Source organism: Poecilia formosa, unplaced genomic scaffold (genome assembly GCF_000485575.1).
Source record: "Poecilia formosa unplaced genomic scaffold, Poecilia_formosa-5.1.2 Scaffold19, whole genome shotgun sequence".
NCBI classification, from domain to species: domain Eukaryota; kingdom Metazoa; phylum Chordata; class Actinopteri; order Cyprinodontiformes; family Poeciliidae; genus Poecilia; species Poecilia formosa.
This window is the reverse complement of record NW_006799958.1, coordinates 3909467-3925074: the sequence shown is the minus strand read 5'-3', so window position 1 is coordinate 3925074 and position 15608 is coordinate 3909467. Positions and strand designations below refer to the sequence as shown.

At 36.8% G+C, this 15608-nt stretch overlaps 2 protein-coding genes across 2 annotated transcripts; one reads left to right on the top strand and one right to left on the bottom strand.

Moving 5' to 3' along the window:
- The first annotated feature begins 4118 nt into the window (after positions 1–4118).
- Positions 4119–9547, top strand: nms (neuromedin S). Its single transcript, XM_007547304.2, has 7 exons — positions 4119–4293; positions 5899–5945; positions 6286–6342; positions 7803–7829; positions 7927–7980; positions 8283–8357; positions 9041–9547. Exons 1-7 carry the CDS (start codon positions 4221–4223, stop codon positions 9071–9073), a joined length of 366 nt encoding a protein of 121 aa, XP_007547366.1. The 5' UTR covers positions 4119–4220; the 3' UTR covers positions 9074–9547.
- Positions 9401–13369, bottom strand: pdcl3 (phosducin-like 3). The gene is made up of 6 exons (XM_007547305.2): positions 13263–13369; positions 12724–12841; positions 12208–12298; positions 11868–12011; positions 10264–10472; positions 9401–9909 (listed from the first exon to the last, which is right to left on the bottom strand). Exons 1-6 carry the CDS (start codon positions 13266–13268, stop codon positions 9761–9763), a joined length of 717 nt encoding a protein of 238 aa, XP_007547367.1. The 5' UTR covers positions 13269–13369; the 3' UTR covers positions 9401–9760.
- Between the last annotated feature and the right edge of the window lie 2239 nt (positions 13370–15608).

Here is a 15608-nt window from a genome sequence, read left to right as displayed (position 1 = left end):
GACGCTGCACAGACTTTTTTAGAAACTCTTCTCGGATGTAATGGTAAAGTGTCTCCTTTCAGCGCTGAAAGTTAATAAAATAAGTAAAGTCTGAATGCTTTTCTTGGCTGATTTTATGATCAAGGTGTCAATACAAATTATGATTCATCGATTGAGATTCTAAATCTCAACAGTATGTAAAATGAGTTCCTCAGATTGCTGATGTCAGTATTAATTTCTTTCTGTATTAACCAACTATTAGTCACTATTAATCAATTAAGTATTCCTATCGAATGTACTGAACACAGCAGCAAGCAGCTACCGTTTACCATTTGAAAAAAAAATGTTTATAAATAATTATAAAGGTATCAATAAATTGAATTAAAAATAATTTTCAGATATTTTCCAACTCCATTGAAATTTGTCCCTAGTTTTTGTCAACACCGTCAGAAATGAAAAGAATGTAAAAAAAAATCAGGCATTATTGGGGGGCACCAGAACTTCTGAGGACCCCATGACGTCGTCTTTTCTCTTCCTTTGCTAAGAGGGCTAGTTAGCTCTGGTTAGCTTATGTTATTCTTTAGTTTTGTCTTCTGTTTTATTCCTAAGTTGCTTGTCACAACCATGATGTGTCAACTCCATAACTGACAAATTACAAAACTTTGATGAAATTTTGTGAAATAAAAGCTTAATTTTGGTATATTGTAAAGATTTAATGGACCTGAGAGCTACAATATGGCTTCCTTCAGAATAACATATAAATTGAGGTAGTTTGGCATTTCGTCAACTCCATTAGAGTCTTTCTGACTCTTTCAGTGAAATTGTTGACAAATTTCACTTAAATGTGCAGTTAATCCATTTTAGTGTATTTTACATAAATTGCATTATTTCACATGTATCAAGTCTTTTTACCCACTAATTTGTCACCACCTTCAGTTCTGTGTCAACTCCATCACTCACTGTCAACTCCATCAGATGGACTTTTTGTTGTTTTTTGTTTTAAATAATATTTATTTTGTTTCTTGAGAAACATTTGTCTGTAAAATGAGTGAAAAATATCACTAACAGGGTAATTAAAAAATTATTTTATGTTTATTTTTGTCAGATGGTGATGACAAAGTTCTGGGTAAAGTCGATTAAATATGTAATTTTAAAAAAAAACTGGGATCCTGTACCTTAGCATCTTTACATTTCCAAAACATTATTTGTCATATTTGCATATATAAGGATGAAAAATAATAATAAAAATTTTTTAAAAAATGGGAAAATTAAAAACCATTTTGTCCCTGTTCTCAAGAATCACTGAGTTATCAGTGTAAGAGATGTTTGCAGAAATAGAGCTTAGCATAAATGTAAAACAAATATACATGCAGGCCTCCATAAACATAACGTATGCTCCATGTGAAGAGCATCGGTATTATGTGGTAATCCAAAAGTTTTAAGTTGAATGTCGAAAATAAACCAGACATGTAATTTAAGTTTGATTGTGCTAACTTTCTTTTTTAAAATACACTTAAATTCTAGCGGTGTTTCAGCATTATAACATATTCTTCTTTTTCATGACACTAGAAACCAGAAGTGGATAAAAACTTTTATTTTCTCCCTGTCTCAGGTGACATCAGGTAAGCTTCACCAGCTTTAGGTCAGCTCGAAACTACCCAAATTATTTCTGTTTTCGAAATGCCACAATAACAAGAGGCGGGTTTCACTGTGGCACAGTTCCAGATGTTCACCATCTCGAACAAACACGTATTCATATCCAGATCTTGGTTTTCTGAGGCCATATGAGGAGAAAGGAAAAACAGCACACCGGAGATTGCGCTGCAATTTGCTTGCTATCTAAGAAAATTATGGCAATGATTGCAAGTTATCTCCTCGTGTTATAAAATCAAAACTTGTTTCCTATATAACACCGCTCAAAGAAATAATAATAATAAAAAAAACAGTCTTGTGCTTGAAATGAAGATCTTTTCTGATTCACAGTGTTTTCTGAAACACAGCCTTGTCGGGTGGTGCCACAAACTAAAAACAATATGGCTTTGTCTGAATCATCTGCAGATAATTAGTTCTTACCCACAGGACTCTAATCTCCACAGACAGCATATGTTGAGAGGATCCCAATAAAAACACACGCTAGCGTGTACGCAGACAGTTTTAGCATGACATCTGACGGCATGTTTTCATTCCTTATAAGCGTTTCCAACTCTGTTTCCTTTGTTTCAAACTGATTCGTTGATACGAATAGCCCTAGTTTATAATTTTCAAGATTTTCTTAACGTTTTGTTGTGAAAGCCAATCCAGCTCGTGAATCTGTGAAAGTATAAATTTGCTGAATTCATTTGAAATACCTGTAATAAAAATGACTGTCTTCCAACACAGTATCAGGAAACATGCAAATTGGAAGGGCAAGACGAATATATAAACAAAAAGCTTTTAGCCTTACTTTAATTCAGATTATAAGCTCTAATGTAATCATCTGCTCACAATGTTGGGAAAAAAAAGGATTTGGGAATATTCTTGGACTTGTTAAGAATTACAACATCTTCCACATTTATTGGCACTCGCCTTCTCTTTAGTGTTTAGTTGGTCATGAGTCATTTTTAATGCTCTTTTCTCGCTCTACAAGTTTTCTTTTGAGATGATCATTAACCCCCCCATAGTGAATCATTTCTATCTTGACTCATTTTAGATCAAGGCCCAACAGTAGCCCATTTTCCCTTTACTTGAAGACTCCAAGTTATGGCTACTGTCTTTGCATTTAAAAGAATGTATGATGCTATGTCCTCTAATAAGTTCGCAGAGGCATTTGGAAGAGAAACAGGCCCGCGGTATTACAGATCCTCCACCGTGCTTAACGTCGGGCTTCAGCTGCTTTTCCATGCATCCATCCTTTTATTCACATGAACCCCAACCAGAGCGTTTGTTGCTGAAAAAGCTCAAAATAGTCAAAATGATCAACACATCTGGTTCCAATCAAAACAGCTAGAGTACAGCAAGCTCCCATGTTTGACTCTGTGAGCCCAGTTTCACTTAGTGGAGGTGTGCGAATCGATCCAAAGTGCACATAATATCAATATCAATTTGGTATCAGTATTGGTTTGGTACTAGCATGGCAAGATCGATACTTTAGTTTCAGATTCCTGCTTGAAATGTTTGTTTATTTTTCCGCCGTAATTTCTCAATCGCACTTCAAAAAGATTTTATTTTGATTTGCTCTCAAATTGTCTTTTTTTTTTTTTTTGCAGTTTATTTAGGAAAAATGCATGGAAAATACAAAATACTTCAATATCTTATTAAAGTATTTTATAGACACGTATAAACTTTGAATTATTTTGTTCAAACCTAGAATAGAGTTTACACAAAGAAAAAAAATAACACAAAAGCACCTAATTGTCAGTAGTTTGTGACACATCAATCTTAGAAACTATCAGTATCGGTGATACTGATACCGATACTTTGTAACAAATCAATACCAAAATACGTAGTATTGCACACCTCCACCACTTAGTGTCAAGTGCTTGCTAAACATTCCCTTACAATTTTTAGAACTTTAAAGCAAACTGAAATCACTTAATATCATTAATATTTTTAACTTAAATTACTTATGGCAAAAAAGTAGTTTTTTTGTGTTTATGACGAACAAAGTGCAAATTCGTTGTTTCTCGAAATGTTACAAATACACACATATGTATTTGTTATGTATTTAGAAATGATGCAAACAAATAAACTCTTGGTTCTTGCACCAAATTCCAGCAATCAGAGAAAGAGAAGAAGTTGTCATGTTCCTGCAACGCATGACTACAACTATATTGATGTACCTGCGGCACACCTTCCTCCTATTTCCCACTTATTCCAGCTCATCTTTGGTCTAGTCTTTGGATTAATTGCTCATTTAAAACTATGATCATCCTCTAACCGAACGACAATCGCATCTATGTCCTGACGTAAGCAGCACAGGTTTACATCAGTCCGGTAATCCCAGTGATCGGCAGCCCGTGTGGACTGGTGATGCGCGCGCGGAGGAGTGAGTGTGGAGAGTTGCGCACGCGGCCGATTATCGGATCGGCCTGTGATTGGTCGACGGTGAGGTTGCCCGAGAGCCTGCGAAGAGTTTAAAGTGCTGCACGAGAGCACGACGTGGTCACAGCAGACACGAACCGAGCCGAGCCGGTCAGAGAATCATAAACAGAACCACAAATAGGGAGGAGAAGAAGAAGAAGAAGAGCGAGGAAACGAGAGAGATGACTCTACCGACGGTGCGACAACTTTTCCTGCTGTGTTTGTTGGGGATTTTTGGATGTTTGAGCACAACAGGTGAGCGACAGGGTTTTTACGAAGTACTTGGTTTTTAATTTAATTGCAATTCGTGTTTCAGTGTCAAAATATGGACTATAATCTGTCCGAGGTGTAAAACTCTGTGCGGAGGTTTTATAAACATTAATAGTTTAATTTGAGTAACCTGGAGGCTGCTGGGGGTAAATAGATAACAATGTCCTTTTAAGAAATGTACTTTTATTAAGGTTATACCAAATAATGCCTGAGCACACTAAAGAATAAATAAAAGCAAATCATAATAATAATGAATTGCCGTTTTTCAGCTCCATAAATATGTTTATTCATAAATGGGGGAGAAAAATATTGCTAATTGTTTTCTAAAGGTGCTTTTAATCTGACTAACAAGCCTCATCTAAATGCATGTATTCCCTGATTATGGCTAAATTAGCATGGAGGCTACATAAGAAAGCTGTAAGGATTATAAATGGTTTATATTAAATATGAGACACATAACATGATACTAACTAAAGTGTATTCATTTAAATTCTACAATGCAGAACAATTCAAAGCTGTGCAGCATGCAGCCATGTTCTTCAAACTCTGTTCAGAAGTTGTTTGACGTTAAAAACAACAACAAATAAAAACAAGTAAAAGCTGAGAGGTAAATGTGTGTTTAACAAAAGTAAAGGTGCAAAAATAAGGAATGGAAAAAGTAATATTGACAGGCTAATGCTTATACAAAATATTTAATACAGGCGGTGAAGGAATGTTAAGTGATATTTGATCATTATTGTCTATAAAATATGATGTTTTTCCAGCTTGGTGTGCCTTTTTAGTACATTTGATACTAATCAACATGTTAGCCATGTTTAAAAACATAACTGCAAATGTCATGCCGTGAGAAATTTGGATAAACTTTACCACCTGTATAAGTAACAATTTTTACTTAAAAATAATATATGAAATTTTAGGCATTCCAGAGCAGTCTTTAAAGCATATATACTTGATCTCAATCAGATTAGATAAATGTTAAATAAAAAAAAAAAAGACAAACTTATCCACAATTGCCAGAGTCACACAGGCTTAGCATTTTACACATGCTCGTTTAATTCTTAATTTAAATATAGTTTGAATGATGTGTAGCTTGTGTTCAAATCTTACACACACAGAGCACCACAGTTAATCTCAGTCTCTACAACACGGTTTGTTCCTCTCCTTCCCTCTCATCAGCTCCCTTCATAGTAAGTGGCAGACTTTGCTGGAGCAACAAGTCAGCGTTATGGTGACATTAAGCGGTTTAGCCACCGGGGGTCAGCTGAAACCAATTTTTAGCTGATGTTTTGTTTGTCACTAATGATTAGATTCTCCCTAAGAGATCTTAATGATCCTGTGGATTTTTTAGTTAGATTGGATTTGAAACCGCTACTTAAAAGTCCCCTCATTTCGCCTGAAGCCACACAGAATTACCCAGTCTTTGATTCAGTGTGCAAATCTCATTTAAAAATGGCTCAAATCACTTTTTTGGAGCTAACTGCTACGGGATGAATTAAGAGTGCGCCCCAAAGTGCTGGAGATGCAGCCATCTTTTTGTTTCTCATGCAACGTAATTAGAGAATGCTAACTTTACATGTCCTGTTTGTCCAGATGCCAGTCTTTTTGGACAGTGGCGGGATGACACCGCATTACGAAAGGTAGTGAAATAACTTCTCTTCATCCACCTTTTCACCACCCCTCATCAGTCCCTCTTCCCTCTTCATGGATGTTCACTTTGATGTCTCACAGTTTTTGCCATTTCCTTCTATTTTAATGGCCCTGAAGCAGCCATCTTGTTTAATTATCACAAATTAAAAGTCCAATTAAATACAATAGATCACTCTGATGTGTAGCAGCCAGACCAAGATGAAGCAGTAGTGATGCTGAGCTGTAATTAAACCTATGGACTTTCCAAAAGCATCCATTTATTTTGAATACTATACTGTATTCTTTTAATCCGTTAACGAAATCCTAAAAGCTCTTGTTGTTTGTCCGAAGGTGCGAGGCGTCCAGAGCGACGATATGAGTAATGTGTTGTGGAGAGACCAAAACGAGGTGAGTCGACATCACAATCGCTCTGGACTCCCCGAGCGATTGGGCTGCCGTGATAACATTAAACATTTAAGATTGAGGAGAAGAAGAAAAGATTGAGCACCGCATTTCCCATCAGCCTCGGTTCCCGAAAGAGCGATGATGTATTTTCCTCTCAGAGATAATGTGTGTCGATGATGCCATTGTTCACCAAACTCAGAGGACGTTTTCCGCAAATGGCTGCCGGGATCAGCTGAGGAGTTTCTATTAGTGCATTTAAAAAATAAAAAAAGTCTGTGATGCAGATTTCATTCTTGGAAAAAGAAACCTAAGGAAAATGAAGAAAAGTTTTATAAATGAATTGTCGGTTTTGGGTTTCTTTCAGTTTTCAGCTCTTTCGTGATTTTACAAACAGAATAAAGGGTTTAAAGAACAGAAATTGTCAAACCTCAGCCTGAGTTTTAGTGAATCTGTTCAGCATAGAACTATTCAACTCACGTTTTGATCAGTGCAGATATTTTAGGCTTTAGCTATCGCCGTTCCCAATATCTCTTGATCGGAAACAGGGATAAGTAATATGTTTTTTGTGATAAAACTAACAAATTAGCTTTTTTCACAAAAGGGCCACCCCCTGACACAATGGCACCCTGGGCGGTGTGCTGTATCTCCAACACCAAACACCGCCATCATGACAAAGTAGAAAATAACTACTTTGTTTCAATGGCGTTAAGCTGGTGGGACTGGATGCTTTTTTTTTTTACCACTTTTCCTGCTTTATCTTTGGTGCCGATTCACTGAACCCATTTATAGTTTACAGCTAAATTTATTTTGAGTATAACCACTGAGATGCTATTTCTACCAGTACTTCACCTCACCTCTCTAACTCAAGAGATTGTGTTAAGATTAAACAGCTTTATTTCCAAATCAAATGGTGTCACAGGGAATGAAGTGGACTCAACCAGCTTTGACATAAAGTTGCAATTATCTGAGATAATTTATTTTTAGCTTGCTAGGTTAAAAAAAAAGTAAAAGAAATGTTATAATCCTGGACTTTTTCAGGGTCAAAGCTTTTCACTTGATACATCTAACGCCGAGGTCAACCTACGTCTTTCTGACGCAGTGAGTTCAGGCTGGCCTTGTTCTTTAGCACTCAGAAATGATGAGCATCCAACATTTGGGGTAAAATAAAATACAAGAAACTGGCAAATAATCAAAGACGTGCTTCACAGATGGGCCGGTGCAGAAGTAAAACACATAGAGTTGGTAAAATATGCAGAACAATTATTGGACGTTATCACAAAACACAGGGAAATATATAGAGATAGAACATGCAGAAGTACAACAACCTGGATAAGCAGACAACACCTCTGAATTTCTCTCTGTGCCTCTTGTATATTTGTTTTCTAGAGTTATGACAGATGCAGTTATAACAGTTTTTTTTCAGTTGATATTTCTGATGTTAATCTGTTAATTTTCTTCCTCAGGAGCAAGTTCAGAATATTTTCAAAAGGGTAAGATTTGCTTAGTTTTATTATATTTAACTTATAATTTGGATGGTAAACAACAGCATGTAGTTTAATATTGATGTTTTTTTTCTTTCTACCCCAGTTTCTGTTTCATTACTCCAAAGCACGCAACTCTGTCGGAGCTGTTCAACAAGAGGTGAGACAAAAAGATGGCCGGAAGTGTCTGTGTTTGTAAAAACAAGTCCCATCACACACGGAGCATATGTACATCATTCATCGTATTCAGATGTAAATTTCCTTCTAGATGTTCACTAAAGTAATTTAAAAATGTAAAGAAAATTGGCATCCAAGCACAACCGCCGGTCGTACAAATCACTGACTAATGACAATAAAGTTGTTTTATTCTGTAAAACCAATACTCAGGGGTGGGATCAATAATTTAGCCCTTTTTATTCCGCCTAACCACTATTAATGATCTAATCTCCGTTTCTCGTTTAGTCCCACTCAGTTCACCCTTTGATGCGACTTTCGCCTAAACTATCCCAGAGGAGAAAGAAGAAGGTGCTGCTTGTGGTAAGAAAAGTTTTCACTCCTGCAGCTCTGGAAAAAAAACTCAGAGCCCACTGCACTATAAAACCTCCTGGTTATTCCACCAAACGTTGATTTATGAGTTCAAACATTAGTATTGTTTCTAAATGAATGTGAACTTGTTTTCTTTGCATTATTTGAGGTCTGAGAGCACAGCATCTTTTTTCGTTATTTTGACCATTTCTCACTTTCTGCAAATAAATACTTTTTTTTGCTTGTAATTTCAGAGGCATGTTGTCAGTAGTTCATAGAATAAAAGAACAATGTTTATTTTACTCAAACATAAACCTATAAAAAGTAAAATCAGAGAATGGAGCAGCATGTCTTTTTAACTCGACTCAGAAGCCACATCACTACTCATATGAAGTCATTTTATTAAAATTCTGAGTTGTTCCTTTAATAAGAACAAAAAGCAAAGAGCAAAAAACATTGTCTAAAATAACTTATCACTCTGCAGGATGTTAAAGTCCAGACACCGTCAGAGAAAAGGACTTGTTCCATTATTTGTCCTCTGCCTTTAAAGACTTAACCTTTCAGGCAGAGAAGAAGAAGAAGTGATTAGGACGGAGCCCGAATAAATCGCATCAACTTCTTCATCACTGCTCTTGTTCATTGCCGGCTCTCACTGACATTTCTCTGCCTCTCATTACCTGCTGCTAATTGAACAGAAACTCCGAGACCTGCCAGAGGGAATGCTGTAAAGGAGGAGGAATCTGAGAAAGTCAGGGGAGGAAACGACACGCAATGAGAATGAGGAGGAGGAGGAGGAGGAGGAGGAGGAGGAGGAGCAGCTGGCAGCTCCGGCCTGGATGAGGAGTCTACCGATACCGAGCGACACGCAGCATCTCTGGCTCTGGACAGAAACATTTTATTATTTTTTTCCTGAACAGAAAATTACTTATAAAGACAAAAAAAAAAAAAAAAAAAAAAAAAAACGACCGTTCTGCGATGACGCACCTGCGTCTCGATGCTTCCGAATGTTACCGAGTTTCTCTCTAAAACAAGATATAAACACTTTAAAACTCTCATCAGCAGTGACTTTTTTTATTTCAAAAGAGAACTTTGGAAACTAAATGTGGCAAAAAGGGGCGAACTCTAATTAAAGGAGGATGAAATGTATATGTACATTTTGTGACATAATTACCATGTAATAATAAAAAAACAGTTAAAATTTGTGTCTAATGGTTGTGTAAGGTTACAAAAAGAAAACAGAGGTGTGTTGTTCCAGCAGAGTGGCCTGCCCACGTGCCTTTAAGCAGGACTGAGCTCTGTAAAAATAAAAAAAAGAAGATTATATATGACAAAGGAGGTCCTGCTCGGTTCTTTAATGTTCTGTCTCCAAAGGCGTGTTCCTCTGTTGGGAGTGTTTTTTTTGTTTTGGTGTTTCTTTAATCATCCTCGTCCTCAGAGCCGCTGTCCTTCCGTGTCGGAAACGAACTTCTGATCGACGACATCATCTTGTCTTCGATTTGTTTCCTGGGGTTTTCTTCCAGGTCGGTCTTCACTGCGCCGGTTTCCGATAACCTCCACTCCAGCTCTGCACATAAAAAAAACAAAAAAAACAAAAAGAAACACGCAAACAATGAAAAAACACAAAGGGAATATTTCACGTAAAGTTTCTCAAACTAAAAAATGAAACAGAAGAATACGTGAGGTTAAATTTTTAAAACTGCACACGATTCCCAAAGTCAGGAGTTTATTTCCACTTCAGATACAATAATTTACAGGCGAGAGCGTTGGGTGCAGTTACAGAGCGCAGAGTCAAATGTTGTGCTTCTGTTTCCTAGCAACACTTAGAAAAACTTGTAAATCTGAAATGCACAGATTTATGTACACTTCCGACCTCAGCTAAAACCAAAAAATAAAAATAAAAATAACAATGTTGCCCTACCTTCGACCTTGAGGTTCATGCCTCCGAATACGAGAGGGCCGATGAACTGGGCCTTCATCTCTCCCTCAAAGTAAACAAAGATGGTGGGCAGGTTGCGGTCGGGGTAGTTGGGGATGCAGGTGGTGGAGATGGATCGGAGGAACTTGGTCTGAGGGAATTTCCTGGCCAGGCCGCTCAGGTGCTGGTTGATCAGGGTGCACAGAGGGATGCTGGGCCGAGACCAAACGGACACAGAGATCAGCACTGAACTCTCAACTTTGTACGAAAAAAATTCATGTCTCGATAGTCTGAAGAAGCAGTAAACAAAAGGAAGTCGGGTCCAATTTAGTTACCACAGGAACACTGACTTGTTTTAAGCGTGTCTGATCATCTATCAAACTTTGGTTTTAGGTTTGTTTTCTAGTCTTTTCCTGATGTTTAAAGTCACCACAAAAAGCAGCTTTACGCCGTTTCTCTTCTCCAGTAATGTCTATGGTTAAATTTAAAAGGCATCATCAACCTAAATATTTTGCTATAGGCTGAATTCATTAGGTTAAGTTTTACAAAATAAAATGTTCCACCATGGATTAAAAATAGGCAAAACAGGCGTTGAATTATTTTAGCTGATCACCGGCCTTTAAAAAGCCTGACCTGCTGATTCCAATTTTGTAAGATACCAATTTTCTTTTTTTTTTTTTATCTGAAAAGTTGCTAAATATAGAATAAAGTTGCCAAGTTGGCAACAGTGGAGCGATTATTGTTAATCGGGTAAATACAGACGTGCCGGGCGACATGGAGTTCAACTTTTACGACGATACTTTGTAGCACTACTGTGGTAACGATAAAAATGATGATTAAAAACTGTCACTTCTTTATTATGTAACTGCACGGCACAGCATTCATGGCGCCACGTATATAGATGCTGCCGTTGAAAAACTGGCATCACTAAGCTGCACATACAGACTTCATGTTGTCGTATTTTCTGAATTTACAATGTCAATGTCAAATTTATTTGTATAGCACTTTTAAAAGCAGGTGTAAAACTCCACCAAAGTTCTGGACAAAAGTGATGACACAATAGAATAAGTTGATGAAAAGAGAGGGGAAAAAAATACTAAATAATAATAATGATAAGTGAATAAAATAAAAAATAAAACAAATATTACTCATATTGATGCTCTTGTAGGGAAAAAAATAGAGGAGAAAATAGTAAAAAATAACATTTTACACCTTTTTTTAAACTAACTGAAATGTATTGTGACAATGATAAGTCAAAATTCTTATCATGACGAGAAACTGTTAAAAATAAATGATAAACGATACGATAAGTCCCACCCTTAGTGGGCTGGTCTGTCAGTCGGCCCTCTGTTAAGGGAGACAAGAGGGAGACAGAGGCTGATTGTCAGACCTTTGAGGAGGTAAATAAGATCAGCGGATAAGAACGGTTTGTCATGCAAGTATCAGAAGATCGCTCTGAAAAATTTAAGAAATTGGAGCAGATTTATCAGCAGCACCCCTAAGGGAAGCAGTGTGCCTTAACTTACATCGACCGTCAGCTGACCTACAGACTGACCTACAGACTGACTTACAGGTTGACCTACAAGCTGATCTACAGGTTGACCTACCCCTGCTTGTAGAGGTGCAGCACCACCCAGATCCCCTCTCCAGCCTTGTTGACCTCCTTCACGTAATCCTGCCCGGAGATTTCACCCAACTCTCCGAACACGTTCTTCATCTGAGCCGCCTTCCACTCGGCGAGACGTTTCTGCCTGAAAAGAGATCCGGTACGTCAACATCTCCGAGTCGGAGAAATCCCCCCCAGTCGACACACCATGAGTAAATACTGGACTGGATAAACCAGCATTACCACTGGACTAAATACGATAAAAACCTACGTTTTTCAAACATCTCCGGTTTTTGAGATCTTTTCACACGATGCGAGAAAGCCAAATCCTTTTTACTCACTTGTACATCTCCATGGCGGCCTCGTCGTCCTCGCCAAACTCGTCCTCGTTCTCCTCGAGTTCTTCCAGCGTCATGCTCTCGTAGGTTTTCACTGCGGAGACAACAATGAGTGACCGCTTACATCTCACCTATTTGTTGAAAATAAGTCAAATAATAAAATTTTGATCTGTTAAAATATTTAATGAGCACACGGTGCCAAATGTTTGTATGGTACTTAGCAATAATCTAAATCTCTATGATAATTTCACAGAAAGGAAATTATCATAGAGGTTTTTTTGAGGGGTGGGAATGCATCATGATATTCATTAGTTTTAATTGATGATGTTTGCAAACTAAACATCATCTAGTTTTTCCAATTATGATTCCATTAAAGCATTGACAAATATCAATTTATATAAAATATAAAGAAATGCAATCACAACCATTTTTAACGCAGTAATTGCCTCTGTGTCGTGACATCCAGTCATATCCTTATAACTTGCTTCCCGTCTCTTCCATCAAACAAAATACTCATACCAACAGACTGCTGCTGAAGGGCCACTTCCTCCTCTTCATCATCTTCAGGAACCTCTTTTGGAGGAAGGATGCCTTTCTTCCTCAGGATATCATTCCACTCTGTGTCTTCGTTCGGGTTCTTCAGGTAGAAAAAAAGTGGATAATTTTATTTTTGTTTGTTAGCTGTTTTTGACATAGTAGTAATAATAATAATTTTAAAAAAGCTGAAATTCATATATGAACGCCGAAACCTTTCTCTGTTTTACATTTTTCGTTCCATACTCACTTAAAAAACACACTACTGTTCATAAATATTGTTTGTTTAGCTGTTAATACGATTCGGGGAGATAAATTGTCATTTTAAACCGTCTCTTTCATTAATAATGTGGTCGTTCTTAAAAGTTCTAGGCTGAGATGCCTCTCTGCTAGCTGGGTGTCACAGCTTCAGTCTGAAGTGTCGTAAATTTACTTCCAGCGCTACGACATCGGGTCATAGTGAATCGCTTGGCTCACAAAAAGTCAACCGGATTCATTATGGAACCATAAAAAGTTGAGCTAACCTGCATTTTGTCAAGTAAAGAAAGTCCCTTGAAATCACACCACTGCTCTACTCCCTGACACGGAAACAGAAGGAGCTCACGTTGGGTGATTCCGGAAGAAACTACAAAACCCAAAACTGCTCCAATTAATGCCACGTGTGCTATTTAATTCTAAAATTCGGCTAATTTCTATAACTATGTTCGTATTGTGCTCGGTTATTTTTTTATTGCTGCAGACTTCTGTGTTTTTCAGTTGACAATATCTGGAACTGTTGCTTCACTAGTACGACAAAAATAAAGGTGACACCGACTTCCTTCGGAGCTCAATATGACCAAATAAGGCGTGGGAGCGCAACATTCCACGTGACGGTGCTGACAGCGAAACCAAACAGGTGTTGCCCACTCTGACACACAGATGCAGACAAACCGACATGCTTTTTAATAGTTCGTCTGGTACATTCACTCTATATACAAGTGAAGAAGATTGAAAAATAAACATAGTTAAAAGAAAAAATTTATTTAGATAGGAACCAGGAGTGTTGTCGGGATCCTGAAAAACTGGGGCCTAAAGTCAGCCCAGAAAGTTAGACTTTTGCATGACATTGTATATGTTTTATGTTATTTGGAAAACAAACATAGGACATGTTGCACAAGTGATTGAATGTCTTACAAAACTAAATAATAACTATTAAGATCTAAGTATCAGTAGCTGACAAAATCATAAGAGTAATATGTGGTAGGTTAGCGCCAGTTGCTAGCATAAATACCCAATGAAGGATAGGTTAAAACAAACTAAAAAAATCAATAAAAACAATTCACATGAAACAAGTTGGTCTGCAAAGACTGCAGGCTATGTGAGCTTTCAGATCAGGTAACAGAGATTGTGGAATAAAATGGACGTGGCTTATGACACTTGGATGATTTCTATAGGCAGAGGTCAAGCTTGGCCTTGTCTCCCAATCCTGATACAGGATGTTCAAATCCAGTCAGTTTCAGCTGTGGTGTGTATCTGTAACTGTCAGCAAATTAAAGGGTCAACCAGTTCAGCACAGAAACACACACAACACACACTCGTACCTAATGGCTACTTAAGAGACTAATCAACCCAACTTGAATGTTTTTGGACTGTGGGAGGAAGATGGAGTAACTAGAGATAACCCAAACATGCACAAGGAAGACACACTAACTCCACTCAGAAAAAACTCAGACTGACATTTTAAACATTTTTCTTGCAAGACAACAGTGTTAACAAGTTCACCACACAAAAAGACACCCTTATACTGGAAAATATGTTTTAATAAAAAATACTCAAGCAAATATTTGAACATTAAAGCCACACAAAGACACAATGTGCTTTAAAGACTAAAAACAACCTACTAGTTTATTTTTTAAAAAATGTGGTATAATTTTTTGCAAGTAATATTTTTTTTCTCAATGAAGAATTTCCTTGTTTACTTTCTACATTTCAGTTTTCTGCATATCTGCTCAAACAAGAATTTAGCAGTCCTAGATAGCTTGTTCTTAGATTGCTTTAAAAGATCTGCCAGATAATGCACAACAGGACTGTTCTATTAACCACCAGAAAAACCAGGCACAAAATCGACCTGAAACATAATTTTGATATTGCACTAAAATTGCGTTAATAGTTAAAATAATATTTTCACCAGAGAAGAACAACATGGAAAAAAAGATGTTTTATGTATATAAAATGTTTTTTTTTAATTGACTTTTTTATTTTGAAAATGATACGTGGAACATTTATAAGTCAAGATACAATCAGTATTTTTTTTAATTGACTAACTTACTGCTACATATCTAGAATTAAAAACATCCATGCACAAATCAATTATTAAATTGATTATGCAGTAATTTTACTCAGCATCAATTACTATGTGTATGGAGAGGTCATTGAGATTAAAATGCTACCCATAGTGCTTTGCAACAGTTTTTTTCCCCATACAGATAAACTTTCAAACTGATAAAAAAACTGTTTCCCCAATTGTCAAGTTGATTTTGTTTCATTGATGGAAAATGTTTTAAATATTTTTTAATCACAAAAGTATCCGATTGTAAATCACATATCTTGGGCTGTCATCCAATGAGCAAGACACACTGATAAGTACGAATTAAATATGATTTTGATATTGGCATGCACTTGGCAGCCTCTGATAGATAAAAGCAAAACAGTAGAAACAGATTATATAATCTGTGGGAGTTAATTAGCTCAACAGACAATATTTGGGTTTTTCTGTAATCATTGTGAAAGTATTATTATCAGAAAATCCTAACAGGATGTTGTGGCTTAACACACTTTTCACCTTTCTTAGAATACATTTCCAGTCTGAAATATTTTTTACTTCCTGTAGT